At 58.8% G+C, this 13,935-nt stretch overlaps 1 protein-coding gene across 3 annotated transcripts in view; it reads left to right on the top strand.

Moving 5' to 3' along the window:
* Nucleotides 1–12,512, top strand: part of ZBTB17 (zinc finger and BTB domain containing 17) — a 28,620-nt gene extending 16,108 nt beyond the window's left edge. Inside the window, exons 2-15 of one of the 3 annotated variants that reach the window (XM_069479388.1) lie at nt 6,474–6,680; nt 7,420–7,608; nt 8,184–8,324; nt 8,699–8,824; nt 9,309–9,553; nt 9,634–9,776; nt 9,864–10,164; nt 10,503–10,590; nt 10,683–10,799; nt 10,889–11,009; nt 11,210–11,340; nt 11,679–11,888; nt 11,995–12,084; nt 12,165–12,512. In XM_069479388.1, coding sequence (XP_069335489.1) covers nt 6,474–6,680; nt 7,420–7,608; nt 8,184–8,324; nt 8,699–8,824; nt 9,309–9,553; nt 9,634–9,776; nt 9,864–10,164; nt 10,503–10,590; nt 10,683–10,799; nt 10,889–11,009; nt 11,210–11,340; nt 11,679–11,888; nt 11,995–12,084; nt 12,165–12,448 — 2,393 coding nt within the window. In that variant the 3' untranslated portion in view covers nt 12,449–12,512. Of the gene's footprint in view, nt 1–6,473; nt 6,681–7,419; nt 7,609–8,161; nt 8,325–8,698; nt 8,825–9,308; nt 9,554–9,633; nt 9,777–9,863; nt 10,165–10,502; nt 10,591–10,682; nt 10,800–10,888; nt 11,010–11,209; nt 11,341–11,678; nt 11,889–11,973; nt 12,085–12,164 lie in introns of those variants that run through there. The other 2 variants (XM_069479387.1, XM_069479389.1) reach the window with 2 other exon arrangements.
* Nucleotides 12,513–13,935: the final 1,423 nt, after the last annotated feature.

Genomic DNA, 13,935 nt, shown 5'->3' with positions numbered 1-13,935 from the left:
TCTGTTTTTTAATAATATAAACATCAGAAAACACTATTGACCCTTGGCCGGTAGGACTGCGTAGAGGACCGCAGCGATTTTCAAGGTTGGAGTGAGCACTGCCCAGTGGGAGGAAGTACCAGAATCTGGGGTATCAGGAGCTAAGTCAGATTCGTATGTTTATCTGAAGGGGAAATTGCTCGTAAAAGTTTGAGAAACACAATGTTAGTACAAGAAGAGTGTTTGCTGGGCAAGGAAGAAAGTGACTACAGGACTGGTCTCTTTGATCTTTGCTCCTCTGCTGTGTTGCAGTCAAAGGGACAGGTTCTCAAAGCAGGGTGGGTGGCGGGGTCCGGCAGGTTTCACGCTCACAAGGCTGGCCTGGTGTGAACTGCCATCTCGGGCCTGATTTATTTAGGTATGTTGAGCCGCCTGTATTTCTAGAAAATCAGGAATACTGAGCAACTGGAAGCAAAATGGTGATCTCTCACTTGCCCTCAGGTTCCTCAAGATACTGGGACGTGGGATGGCTGTGCTCACGTGGAGGCCCGGGGCCGGGTGCGGGATGTCCCGGGAGCCAGGGCTTGTTGGTGAAGGCCAGCGTCTCCTGGTGGTGGGCCAGTTGTTTCTCCGCTTAATGGCTTCCCTCTCGGTGGCAGTTTGGAAACCTGCCTGCAGCTTAGTGCTTGCTAATAACCTGGGTAATATTTCACGTTTGACAGGTGCCCATTTGACTGTAACATGGAGCTTTGCTCTGTGGGGCCACTTAGTGCCCTGGGCAGGCGCTGCAGCCTTCACCCGGGAGCACCCTTGGGGCTTAACAGAACAGTCGTTCGATACAAAGTGCCGCCCGATCGAGAAAATCACTCTGAGAGGCTTTTTGCTCAGCGCCCCCTCCCTTCCGCCCTCCCGCTCTTCAGGCTAATTGTGCTCTGGGATTTTTCCAGATTGCATTTAGGAGGAATAATGGGTTATGATTACAACTTCTTAACAAGGTCAAGTCACCAAATGGTTTTTGAATGCCCTCTAGGTACCCAGCATAAAATGGTGTGTAGAAATCATCTGGTAAGGTCTTTGGCCTAAAAACCCCTGTCATCTACATGTGCACTCTCTAATGACAGAATTGTTTTGCATAGTTACCATGTGCCCAGCACTGTACAGGGCCTTCACATATGTTATGTATTTTATTTTATTTTTATTGATCTGAACGAAGACGGATATTCGATTTAATCCGGTAACAAATCTGGGAAGTTGTGCCAGGAGCCGTCTGCAGTGGAGCAGCCGTGCTGCAGATCGCTGGCTCGTAGGTGGCGGGCGCTGGAGTCATGTCACGGTGTTAATCTGCGTCCTGAATCCCTGAGTCTTGAAGGCAGCGAAGTGGACTTGGTGCTGGGGGGCCACGTTCTTAGCTGTCAGGTGACCAGGCCATGTCAGGCCGGGCACTGTGTTGCTTGGCATGTGGAAAAGACTGTAAGTGCCATCTCGCTGTTGAATTGAGCAGCGTGGATTTCACAACCCAAGGAGAAACCCTTCCTACATGGCAAGGACGCTTTGGAACTGAAGGACAGACGCGATGGATTGTGTTTTCTGCGGCCAGCCCTTCTGAATCCCGCCCACGTGAGCCTTCGCGACCCTTTTAGCTCCACTAAACCGGAGCTAAAGGAGCCGCATGCTGCTGTCCCTGGGCCATGGGCCTCAGGATAGCCCTGGCGAGAGCAGCCAGGAGCATGGCTGGAAACTACCCCATCTTTGCACATGCGTTCCACGCCATGACCCGATTGAGTCTGGCACCTCTACGTCACTTTTTACTTATTAAAAATTTTATTAAATTTTGAACTGTCTCCATACCAAAGTATATGAAATGTACACGTTTAGTTTAAATAGCAAGTCCAGGCGTATCCAGAGAAGAAGTAGAATGCTCCCAGGACCTTAGACGGCCCTGACTGCCCTCCGCCACCATCCCGAGTCCTCGGTTAAGCATTCCCTTTGCTGCATGGTTCGCCATCTGTCTCAGTTCTCTCTAGCTGTTAGCAAACACCCCAGAATTTAGTGGCTTAAGCCACACGTGATTCAGTATTTCTCACAATTTTGTGGGTCGACTGGGCATTTGTTTGCTCCCCAGGGTGTTGGTTGTAGCTGTTCATGTGACAGCGTGCAGCTGGCAGCTGGGCCGGCGGTCCCAGCAAGCGTCTCTGTCATGCAGAACCTCCGTGCCGTCAGCTGGGCACCTCTGCTCTTCTCCCTGTGCCTCGCCACGTTGCTGTCTCCCCCCGAGCCTCTCCATGTGTTACCCTCTCAACCGGGGGAGCCTGGGCTTCCTGGGAGTGTGGCGGCTGGATTGCCAAGGAGCCAGGGAGGAATCTTCAGGCTGCTGTAGGTCCAGGTCTGGAACAGATGCAGTCCCTGCATCCTGGTGGGTAGAGCTGTCACTGGGCCCATCTAGGTCCCACCGGAAGGGAGAGAGGCTCCGTCTCCACAGAAGGTGTGGCAGACACTGGCAGGGAGGGGAGGCACTGGCCCCACAGCATCCTTGTCCGCTTGCCGAGTTGGGCCCGTCTGGACTCACACTGCAGGTGCTCCTCAAGGCCTCACTCTCCTTCCCCAGTGAATTCCTTGCGAGACGGGCCCGGGCTGTGTGTCCAGCCAGGCTGCTGGTCATCAGGCGAGCATCCCAGCTCTCACACCTGAGGTCAAGGGTAAAAACTGGGCACCTGGAGGTGTCACAGGGAAGGTGCCTGATTGCGGTCAGGACTTTGTGTGGGACAGTCAGCTCGGTGTCTGGGCAAGCCATGTGCCGTTTGGGGGCTTCATTTTCTGCATCTAAAGTGAGGACTCTGGGCTTGATGGGCTCTCTGGTCTTGTTCTGTTTGCATTTTCTGTGGTTCTGAGATTTTAGGGTCTTTCTTGGAAGTGGCTTTGACTAGTGCCCACGTTGTTGCCAGTCCAGGAAGATGAGGTAGAGATGGAGGGATCCCCACCGTGTGCTTGCGTGAAGGGCGCCACATCCTGGGGGCCGGCAGGAGCACTGCTTCATCACCCCCCGTGTCACCTTGCCAGGGGATGGTGAGAGCGGGCTGGCTGGCAGTCCTGTTGTCGTGGGCAAGTCTCCCCAGGCAGCACCCCTTAGCGTGCACCCAGGACGGGGTGCTCCTGAGACGTGTACAGCCCCTCAGCTTCTACGCTCTCGGCTCTTTCTGTACCTGTCCAAGCCTGGCCGTCCTGCTGGGCTCCTATCGCTGGGGGGTACATAAAAGGGGAAACAGGACACAGGCTGGTGATCATTCTAGAGCATTTCTTGTGGGTTTGGAGGTGGGGGGCCGCCTAGTTTTTTAACTCTGCCCCTCTGAGGGAATGACGAGAAACCGTGCCTTGGGCAGAGGGGCTACTGGAGCTTCCTGGCAGGCAGCCAGCTGGGGAGGCAGAGCTGGGACCAGCCTGGGGCCTCTGAGCTCCACCTGCCAGGATGGTGGGGACGGGGGGGTCAGATGTAAAGTCCACAGCGACGATGCAGTTCTGTGGGTGACACCATTTAGTACTGGGCACCCCACTTCTCCCCACTTCGCAGTCCCTGGGGTGGTCGGATTGTGCTGGTGGCCCTTGAGCTGCCGTTTTGCTTTTCTCCCTTCCCCAGCTCTCGTCCTCCCCTCCACCCCTTTATTTTCCCCATCTTCGCTTCTTCCTTCTCCCTATTTATCCTCTCTCCTATTTTCTCTCTTTTCTTTGATTTTGTTAGAACAGATGCCTTGTAGGTGCATTTCTCTGTTGGAGCAGCCTCAGAGGCCTCTGGTTTCTCCTCCTAACACCCACACGTGGGAGGAGCCACCCCTGGGTGGGCAGCTCGCACCGGAAGAGGGCGGTTGGCATGGGCGGAAGACGTTGCTCGTGGGCACACAGCTGCGCTCTCCCGCGTGTGGGGGGTGGAGGTGCTGGGCCACCATGCACTCTGTCGCCGGCCTTTATTGGTCTTCTGGACCCCAAGGGCTTGGGGCGTGAGGGCCCCCAGGAGAGCTCTGTGCTGGGCTTTGCCGTCCTTCCCTGGAAGCTCCAGGGTCTGTGGCTCGTGGCAGCCGTGGGCTCCAGACAAGGCAGATGGATCACCTGGCCTTTGAGCTGGGCCCCTCCATCCTGTTGGCCAGGAGTCTCTTCTCAAGTTTATCTTCCTGGCGAGTCAGATCATTTACCTGCTGGAAGGTTCTGCTTTCGGCAGGCTCCAGCCAAGGGGGCCAGGGAACAACTGTGTGCTTCGAGGGTGAGAGAGTTTGGCTGAAGCTGCCCTGGTTGTTTTAGGGCTGGGAGACACTCCCACCCAGCTTGGGGCTTGCAAGTTCCAAAGGGCCTGATTCCAGAGCTGACTGAGGATTTTGCCCTAGGGGGGCCCTGGTCTTCCCTCCCTTTCTGCACTCGGGAGACAGTTCACTTGGCGCTCCTGAGGACGCACAGGGTGACGGGATTGAGGCCGGGCTGGCCCACCACACTCCTGTCTGCTCACATGACCTTTTCCACAGCAGAGAGAAGAGGGTGGATTTGCCCCAGGCCGGTGCTTGCTCCTGCCCTTGGTTTCTTTATACCTTGCCTGGTGTGTACACCCTTCAGGTCCCAGGCCCAAGTGTGCCCTGGTGTGAGTCTTAACCCACGGACTGGATGTTGGTTTTCTTCCAGAAAACTGCACTGCTCAGAAACAGTGCAGCCAAGATCCTCCTTTGCGTTTCTTCAGGTCACAGATGGGAACTTCTTTTTCCAGGGACCGAAGACGTTAGAGGAAGATGCCTTTGTGAGGTGTGGCCTGCGGCAGCGGCAGTCTTTGCTCTGGGGAGCTCTGCTGCTGTGGCTGGCTGGGCTCCGGAGCGGCACCTTACCTCTTGACCAGGGCTGGCCCCTGGCTCCTGCTCCTTCCCTCGCACGCGAGAGCTCTAGCCACAGGCATTTGTGAAAATAAGTGAGAGGGCTGAGAAGCTTCTGCTCCGGGAGCTTGTTCGTGGACGTGTGGAGGAAGGGAGAGAGAGGGTGTTTCTGGGTCTCGGGCAGCAGCAACTCTGAACTCACGCTCAGAGGCTGGCACGCTGTGACCCACGGCCTGTCGCCACTGCCACGGCCCCCCAGCTCAGCAAATGCATATCCCCACTTGTGAACAGTTTCTAGACGTCACAGGGTGGCTGGACTTGGCATCCTCCAAGGCTGACCTGTGTTGGTGTGAGGGGGCGTGGCTTTCATTGTGGCTCATCCCAGCCCGACAGCCATACATGGTCACTGTGGCTCCAAGCTGCAGCAGTGACTCACCCCCAGGAGGCTGATGTAACAGGGGAGCAGCCAGAGCCAGGGAGGAGCTGCTGACACCTGGGGGTGCAAAGCCCCAAGTGTCCCTCTCCCCTGCCCAGAAGCAGCCGGGCAGCTCTGTGTGCCCCCGGGCCTCAGAGAAGAGGTCCTAACGTGGTTCCAGAGTGGCTGGCAGAGAACCACTGCTGCTTACCAGATTCCGGGCCGGGCGGGACAGCCTTGCCCCTGTTGGCTCTGTATAATATGGTCTGACAGCAGGTGTTGGCTTTTATTTTGAAACATTCCAAAATTGGTTCTTTCTAGAAAGGAAGGCCTGCTTATTTTCCCTAGAAAATTGCTGATCTTAAGACTGATTCTGGAGTGGTGCTGGTGGGAGGGGAGCTGGTTTAGATACTTATTTAGTCATGGCTTGGGCAGTTCACGACTATTCGGCACCGGGCCATGGAATTTTTCTGAGCATTTTCACTTGAGACAGTTGTGGGACTTCCAGGCATTAAGTGAGGGCCTTGACAGAGAACTGTGGCCAGCCCAGCAGCTCCTGGGATCAGGATCAGAGTTAACTGTTTCCCTAGGGACAGCCACCAGGACAGAGGTTTTACTGGCGGCAGAGGACCTCCCAACATTATCTAGGCCCCGGGCCCATGAATCAGGAGAGCGAGCTGTACTTTGGCGGGGGATGAGGGAACTTGCACAGAGCCCGTGGGTGCAGCAGGAGGCGGCCAAGTTCTGAAACGCTGGGTGAGATGAAACATCCACCTTGTCTTCACCCGCCCATGACAGAATGAGAAAAACAACAAAATCAAAAGGTTTTCCAAAAGCCAGCTGTGTCCAATTGAAACATCTGTCCTTTATTCTGAGATTGTCATGTGTTCTTTTGTAAAAAAAAAAAAAAAAAAAGCTAAACTGACCATGTCTTTTGTTTTTTTGAAACAACAGTAATCAGTGCTTTGTGTTTGTTTGCATTTTTGACTTTTTAATGTCATTACCTGGCTAGATAGAAAGGTTTTGTATTGGTGCCTTGATGCTTTCTGGTTTGGGGCACTTTTCCTGGCCAGTAAACCCAGGAATCAGGGAGCTGCTGGTCAGTCTTGGCTTGCAGGGGTCTCTGGAGTTACCTGCCCTTTTGTGGCAGAAATGCCTTAATCCCCGCCGCCCCCCCCCCCCCCCCCCCGCATGTCCCACCGTGTCTGTGCTAACACAAGGCCCTTTGGTCTCCGCAGCCATGGACTTCCCCCAGCACAGCCAGCACGTCTTGGAGCAGCTGAACCAGCAGCGGCAGCTGGGGCTTCTCTGTGACTGCACCTTTGTGGTGGACGGTGTTGACTTCAAGGCCCATAAAGCGGTGCTGGCAGCCTGCAGCGAGTACTTCAAGATGCTCTTTGTGGACCAGAAGGACGTGGTGCACCTGGACATCAGTAACGCGGCAGGTACCCCTTCAGGGCCAGGGCGAGCTTGCTAAGGGCCGGAAGCCATGGGGGGCGCTCAGGCCATAGGCCTGTGTGACAGGGAGTGGAGCAGGGAGGGCTCAGTGATAAGCTCCAGGCCACAGTGAACTTGTCCACTTGTCCGGAGGGACAGAGAGCAGGCAGGCCTCTGGCCTCTGCCCATATCTGGGTCAGTCCTGCAGCCTCTACCCCAGTGCTAACCAGGAGTGGGGAGCAATGATTGGTGAGGGGGATGGCCAGGGTGGGGCTAGGAATAATGTCAGGAAGGCCTGGTCCTGGATTCAGGCTTCTAGGCCAGAGTGGCATGCCATGCCACAAAAGGGACATGCAAGCTGGTATAGATGTGGAACCTGAGACCCAAGGGGGGTCTGGGTGCCAGTCAAATAGAGAGTTGGTTAGCAGAGCCATAATGTAAGCCAGTGCTGACACAGTGGCGTTAGAGCGTCCTTCAGTGGTGAAGTGCAGTGGATGGGTAGAGGGTGTGCAGGACAGGCGTTCACACCCCAGGGCTGGTGTTCACACCCTCAGTGGGTGTACTTCATTTCAGAGGCTGTTGGCTGGGCTGAGAACCCCCAGATTGCCTGCCTCTCCCCCAGCGCGGGAGGTAGAGACAGCCACTCAGCTTTTTCTGAATCCCTGGGTCTTGCTGCCGAGTGGCGTGGGGCAGGCTGCCGGTGCTGGGCCCTGGTGTGGTCTGTGATGGCTGTCCCGTCCTCGGCAGGCCTGGGGCAGGTGCTGGAGTTTATGTACACGGCCAAGCTGAGCCTGAGCCCTGAGAACGTGGATGATGTGCTGGCCGTGGCCAGCTTCCTCCAGATGCAGGACATCATCACGGCCTGCCATGCCCTCAAGTCACTCGCTGAGCCAGCCACCGGCCCTGGGGGAAGTGCGGAGGCCTTGGCCACAGGAGGTAAGCTGACTGGCAGGCCGTTCCTGAGCCGGTGGCCAGAGACCTGCTTTTGATGGGGGCTTTGCCTCTGACTCTCTGGCTCGCCTCTCTGGGTCTCAGTTTCCTTGTCTGGCCCTGCCTCGTGCTAGGGTGCTGGTGAGGGTCAGCCACGGCCAGCTGGGAGAGCAGCCCCGCTGCCCGCCCGTGTCCTACCTTTCCCCAGCAGAGGACCAGGAGCCGTGCCTGGTTCAGCGCCTTCGCGCGAGGGCAGGTCTCCTCCCAAACCCTCCCGCGGCTCTGTTCTCCAAGCCCTTCCCGCACCCCGACACCTGCTGTGGGCTGGCTTCCTTGTTGTACACTTTCAAAGGACCGTGTTCCTCCCTTCCAAGCACTGACCTTTCTAACGTGTGAAGTCTTCTCCCCTGCGCACCCTGCAGAAGCAGGCACCATCACTGTTCCCAGTGCCCGTGGCAGCCTGGCATTTAGATGTATCCCCAGGGAAGATCTGGAAGAGCTAGCAAGTTCTGAGCCACCTCACCCCTGCAAGTGGTGGGCACTTGATGGGAAATGGCAGGTCTGTCCTATTCCATTTCCAGGAGAGGACAAGAGAGCCAAAGAGGAGAAGGCTGCTGCCACCATGCTGAACAGACTGGACCAAGTGGGGAGCAGTCCACCCACAGGCCCAGGCAGGGAGCTCAAAGAGGAGCGAGGTGGCCAGGCCGAGAGTGCAGCCCCCGGTGAGTTGTGATGCCGAGGACCCGCTGGCTGCCCTGGAGGGGGCGGGGGCAGCAGGAAACCAGAACACCTGTCCCATCACCTGCCAGCAGCCTGGGCCTAGGGTATGAGGGCTGCCTCACGGCGAGGTAGCACAGGCACCTGCATTTTTTGAGCTCACGTTACCCAGGAAAGGTGCATTGTTTGTTCCGTGGGGTCGGGGGCGGGGGGTGATTCTATTCCAGCCAGAGCAGAGTCACCAGCAGCCTGAGCTTGGGTGTGCTGGGGCCTCCCTTCCTGGGCCACAGCCACCACCAGGGGCCCGGTCCAGCAGAGCAGTCTGGCCCCAGACAGAGGGTCCTGACTCAGCCTCCGGTACATCCTCATCCTGCCCCAGGTGCAGAGCAGACGGAGAAGGCCGATGCCCCCCGGGAGCCGCTGCCTGTGGAGCTCAAGCCAGACCCCACGAGTGGCATGGCTGCCGCAGAAGCAGAGGCTGCGTTATCAGAGAGCTCAGAGCAAGGTACCCGCCCAGCCAGGGCCAGCTCGGCTCCCACCCGGACCTCCCTCTCCTCCTGCCTCCAGCTGACCCCACTCAGAGCCACCACTCACTTCATCTTCCGGACAGACTTCATCTTCTCTTGTCCCGGAATCTCGAGATCCGTTCCTTGGTTGAACATCCTGGCCACGTTTCTGTTAGCATGGAAGTGTCCTACACAGCTGTGAGCTTCTGCTCCTGCCCAGCTCTGAGCACCGTGCAGGGCGTGCCTTGCTGCCCACGGCACCCCTGAGTGGGACAGGGCCCACACCTGCACCCCCCGAGTAGCAGATACCCAGGTCACAAACCCTTAGGTGCTTTTCCTGGCCAATGCTGGGGATCATTTACTTGTCACTCCCGGACGGTGCCAGAGCCCCTGGGCTCAAGCAGAGAAAGCGTGTGTGGAGGCGCCAGGTGCCCTGCACTCTGTCCCCTCCCAGTGCCTCAGCGCCTGCTCGTCTCTTCTCAGAAATGGAGGTGGAGCCGGCCAGGAAGGGAGAAGAGGAGCCGGAGGAGGAGGAGGGTGCAGAGCCTGCCGAGGTCAAGGAGGAGGGGCCGCAGCTGGAGAACGGCGAGACCCCTGAAGAGAACGAAGAGTCGGCGGGCACAGACTCTGGGCAGGAGCTCGGCACAGAGGCCCGGAGCCTGCGCTCGGGCACCTACGGCGACCGCACAGAGTCCAAGGCCTACGGCTCCATCATCCACAAGTGCGAGGTGCGGGCTGTGGCGGGCCAGCCCTCCCCTTCCCTGCGCCCCGCAGCCCCTCACACACCCGCTCCCTGCTGTGCCCGCAGGACTGTGGGAAGGAGTTCACGCACACGGGGAACTTCAAGCGCCACATCCGCATCCACACAGGCGAGAAGCCCTTCTCGTGCCGGGAGTGCAGCAAGGCCTTCTCTGACCCGGCCGCCTGCAAGGCCCACGAGAAGACGCATAGGTACTGCCCCGGGCCGCCCCCTCGCCCCTGGCCTCGGCCCCCGGGCCCTGCGAGCCCTCCTCTCCCTGTCGCCCTCTGACCATGCAGCCCTCTGAAGCCGTATGGCTGCGAGGAGTGTGGCAAGAGCTACCGGCTCATCAGCCTGCTGAACCTGCACAAGAAGCGGCACTCGGGCGAGGCGCGCTACCGCTGCGAGGACTGTGGCAAGCTCTTCACCACCTCGGGCAACCTCAAGCGCCACCAGCTGGTGCACAGTGGGGAGAAGCCCTACCAGTGCGACTACTGCAGCCGCTCCTTCTCCGACCCCACCTCCAAGATGCGCCACCTGGAGACCCATGACACTGACAAGGAGCACAAGTGCCCACACTGCGACAAGAAGTTCAACCAGGTGTGCGGACCCCTATCCTCCTGGAGCTCCCTCCTGGTGGCACCTAGGGGACACAGGGCAAGTGGGGAGCAGCTGCTGTGCCTGCGGAAAATGACTCTCCCTGGGGTCAGCTCCCAACCGCTCGGTGGAGGCAAGCGGGAGGGCAGGCGGAGTCAGGCTGGGCTGTGCGTGGTTTTACCTTTCTCTGCTGGGATCTGGAATAGTCCACTGGCCCGAGGAGAGAGGGAGCCATCCAAGGGTCCCCGGGAGGCCTGCGCGTTGACCGCTGCCTGGCGGGAGGGCTGGTAAGGGGCCAGGGCTGAGTGTGAACGGCGCTGCTGACCCCTGCCTGGGCACAGGTGGGGAATCTGAAGGCCCACCTGAAGATCCACATCGCGGACGGGCCCCTCAAGTGCCGGGAGTGCGGGAAGCAGTTCACCACCTCAGGTAGGGCCAGGGCTGCCCTGGCTGTCCTCACACCCTGCTCCTCGGCCACCTGGTGGTGCCCCATGCCAGGCCTGCCCTTGTTCTCACCACAGGGAACCTCAAGCGGCACCTGCGGATCCACAGCGGGGAGAAGCCCTATGTGTGCATCCACTGCCAGCGGCAGTTTGCCGACCCCGGCGCTCTGCAGCGGCACGTCCGCATCCACACGGGTGGGTGTCGGCCCGGCGCTGCCACGGGCTGGGGAGGGAGCCGGGGGCGGGGAGTGGGCACCAACGCCTTCTCCTGCCCCCTTCCCCAGGCGAGAAGCCGTGCCAGTGCGTGATGTGCGGCAAGGCCTTCACCCAGGCCAGCTCCCTCATCGCCCACGTGCGCCAGCACACCGGGGAGAAGCCCTACGTCTGCGAGCGCTGCGGCAAGAGGTCCTGCCCACCCCTGCCCAGGCCCAGGGTGCTGTGGGGGTCCAGGCACTTTGCAGTGCGGGGGTCAGAAAACAAACTGGGGGCTCGGTTGGGACCTGGGCAGACTGCTGCCCAAGCCCAGGCTCCCGTCCAGTCGAGATGAGGCAGGAGGCCCCAGGCCGGGGCAGTTCCATGTGAGCCCCTCTCTTGCCGCCCCGCAGATTTGTCCAGTCCAGCCAGCTGGCAAATCACATCCGCCACCATGACAACATCCGCCCACACAAGTGCAGCGTGTGCAGCAAGGCCTTTGTGAACGTGGGGGACCTGTCCAAGCACATCATCATCCACACGGGTGAGCCTGTGCCCGCTGCCCCACCTGTCCCTTCCCAGCCCTGCTCTCAGGTGGGGGCGCAGGGGGAGGGAGGTGCCCCCAGACCACAGCCTTGGGTGCTGGCACTTGCTGCAGGTGGCTTTGAAGGCAGTTTACTTCAAAGGAGGACCCCATTTTCCTAGAGCTTCCAGGGGTGCCAGTGCCACCAGGGGTGTCTGTGCAGTGCTGGTGGCCACCTTAAAGCACTTCTTGCTGGAAAAGACAGGGCTGCTGGGCAAGCTGGAGGCATTGAGGTCCTCCCACCCCCACCCCTGCTGCCCCTTCCCCCAAAAGCAGGAGAGAACCTTGCCTCCCCCCAGGAGAGAAGCCTTACCTGTGTGACAAGTGCGGTCGTGGCTTCAACCGGGTAGACAACCTGCGTTCCCACGTGAAGACTGTGCACCAGGGCAAGGCAGGCATCAAGATCCTGGAGCCCGAGGAGGGCGGTGAGGTCAGCGTGGTCACTGTGGACGACATGGTCACGCTGGCCACTGAGGCCCTGGCCGCCACGGCTGTCACTCAGCTCACAGGTACGGGCTGCGGGCAGCAGAGGGAAGCACGGCCGGTTGCCCCTAGGCGGCAGACGTGGGACAGGTGCTGTGGCCTTCGCCTTAGGCCCTGTGATTGTGCCCACAGTGGTACCAGTAGGGGCTGCGGTGACAGCCGACGAGACGGAAGTACTTAAAGCCGAGATCAGCAAAGCTGTGAAGCAAGTGCAGGAAGAAGGTGAGAGGGGCCACCCAGGGTGTGAATGCTGGTGGACCCCAGGGTCCTTCCCACCCTGACCACAGCCCCCACCTCCACAGACCCCAACACTCACATCCTCTACGCCTGTGACTCCTGTGGGGACAAATTCCTGGACGCCAACAGCCTGGCTCAGCACGTGCGAATCCATACGGCCCAGGCACTGGTCATGTTCCAGACGGACGCGGACTTCTACCAGCAGTACGGGCCAGGCAGCACGTGGCCGGCCGGGCAGGTGCTGCAGGCTGGGGAGCTGGTCTTCCGCCCTCGGGACGGGGCCGACGGCCAGCCCGCACTGGCAGAGACCCCCCCCACAGCTCCTGAATGTCCACCACCTGCTGAGTGAGTGGGCAGCCCTTCTCCTGACTGTTTATTTAAAGATGGATGGCATCCTGGAACTGAGACGGGTGGCTCCATTCCCTAGAGAGAATAAATTTGATTATTTTCTAATGCTGCCTTTAGGTCCCTGTGGGGTGGGTGGGGAGCTGGTAGCTACGGCCGATGCAACAGAAGCACTGCACTACCAAGGGGCTGGCCTCCTGGGAAAGCCCGGCTGTCCCTTCTGCTCAATGGGACTGGAACCGCAAGACCTGTCTCAAGCCAGGCTGGCTGCTTTGCCCTGAGTTGGGCTGTGGGTGGCATTTGGACCCGAGAGACCACAGCAGCATGTGACCCATCTCATCCAGTCTCCTCCTTAGAGGCTTCTCACCTGTTTGACTTTGGGACCCAGCCTCCCCCTCTGCTCCCAGCAGGGGCCACAGCTGCTTACCAGGGCCTGGCAACCCAGAGGGAGCCTGGCCCCAAGGCCAAAATGGCTTTGCCCCTTTCGGCCCAGGCCACTTCTGCCAGGCCCAGCTCAGAGGTCCTTTCAGCCAGAGCAGCGGGCCAGGCCCAAGCCACCAGCCCAGTTCTGATGGGCCCAGGGAGCAGGAGGGCTCCGCACTTGCTGTAATTACCAGTAACCCTGGTCTGAGGACTGAGGCCAAGTCAGTGCCGTCTTTTGGGAGCTTTCACTCGCACTCCATCAGTGCAGTCTCTGCCACCAGGCCAAGGCCCTGGAGGGACAGGAAGAAGCAGCTGGAAGTTTCCCTGGGGAGCTGGGAGCACAGCAGGCAGGGCCGGTGGAGCAGCTTCCTCTCCCCCATCAGAGTTGCTGTCTCGGCCCCTTCTCCACCGTTCCCCCCCAGCAGCTGTGATCCCTCGTTCAGAGGGGACACTTACCATCTTCCTGCACCAAAAGTCTAGGCCTGTTTGTCCGGCCACATCGGTACTGTGAGGGAGACCACCAACTCCAGCCCCATGTCCCTGTTCCCATCCCAATCCACAGCTTGTCGTGGAGCCAGCTGCAGGGCATCCTCCTGTCTGGAAGCAGAAACAGGATTAACCGAGCCCAAGGAGCTCTGCCCCTGGAGCTACGCCGCGGGGTCGGAGCACCTTCCACACTGAGAACCAGTCAGGACCCTGCAGTTTCACAGATACAGCACAACACTAGAAACTGGTTAAGTTCAGCACCCCTGACAAAATCGCTTTTGTACAAGGTAAACTGGTACTTGGGAAGACAGAGGCAGAAAGGAAACAGGTCCCACATACAGACTTGGGGAAGGACCCAAAAGTGAGATGAGGGTTAGCCGTTCTCCACCCAAGTAACAATCACATTCACACTTGACGTGTTTTGTATTTTTTAATAAAGTTTGTAATCCAATGGACACACAAAACAAAACTGCGCTGAGAAAAACAGTTTCATAAATTAATAAGTGTTAGGAAGTTGGGGGAGAGGTCAAGGTAACAGGAAGAGGGGGTTAGCCAGTCTGTCTGTACAGGTGCTGTGTGACA

This window comes from Eulemur rufifrons, chromosome 8 (assembly GCF_041146395.1).
Source record: "Eulemur rufifrons isolate Redbay chromosome 8, OSU_ERuf_1, whole genome shotgun sequence".
Taxonomy (NCBI): domain Eukaryota; kingdom Metazoa; phylum Chordata; class Mammalia; order Primates; family Lemuridae; genus Eulemur; species Eulemur rufifrons.
This window is presented reverse-complemented; position numbering and strand designations above follow the sequence as displayed.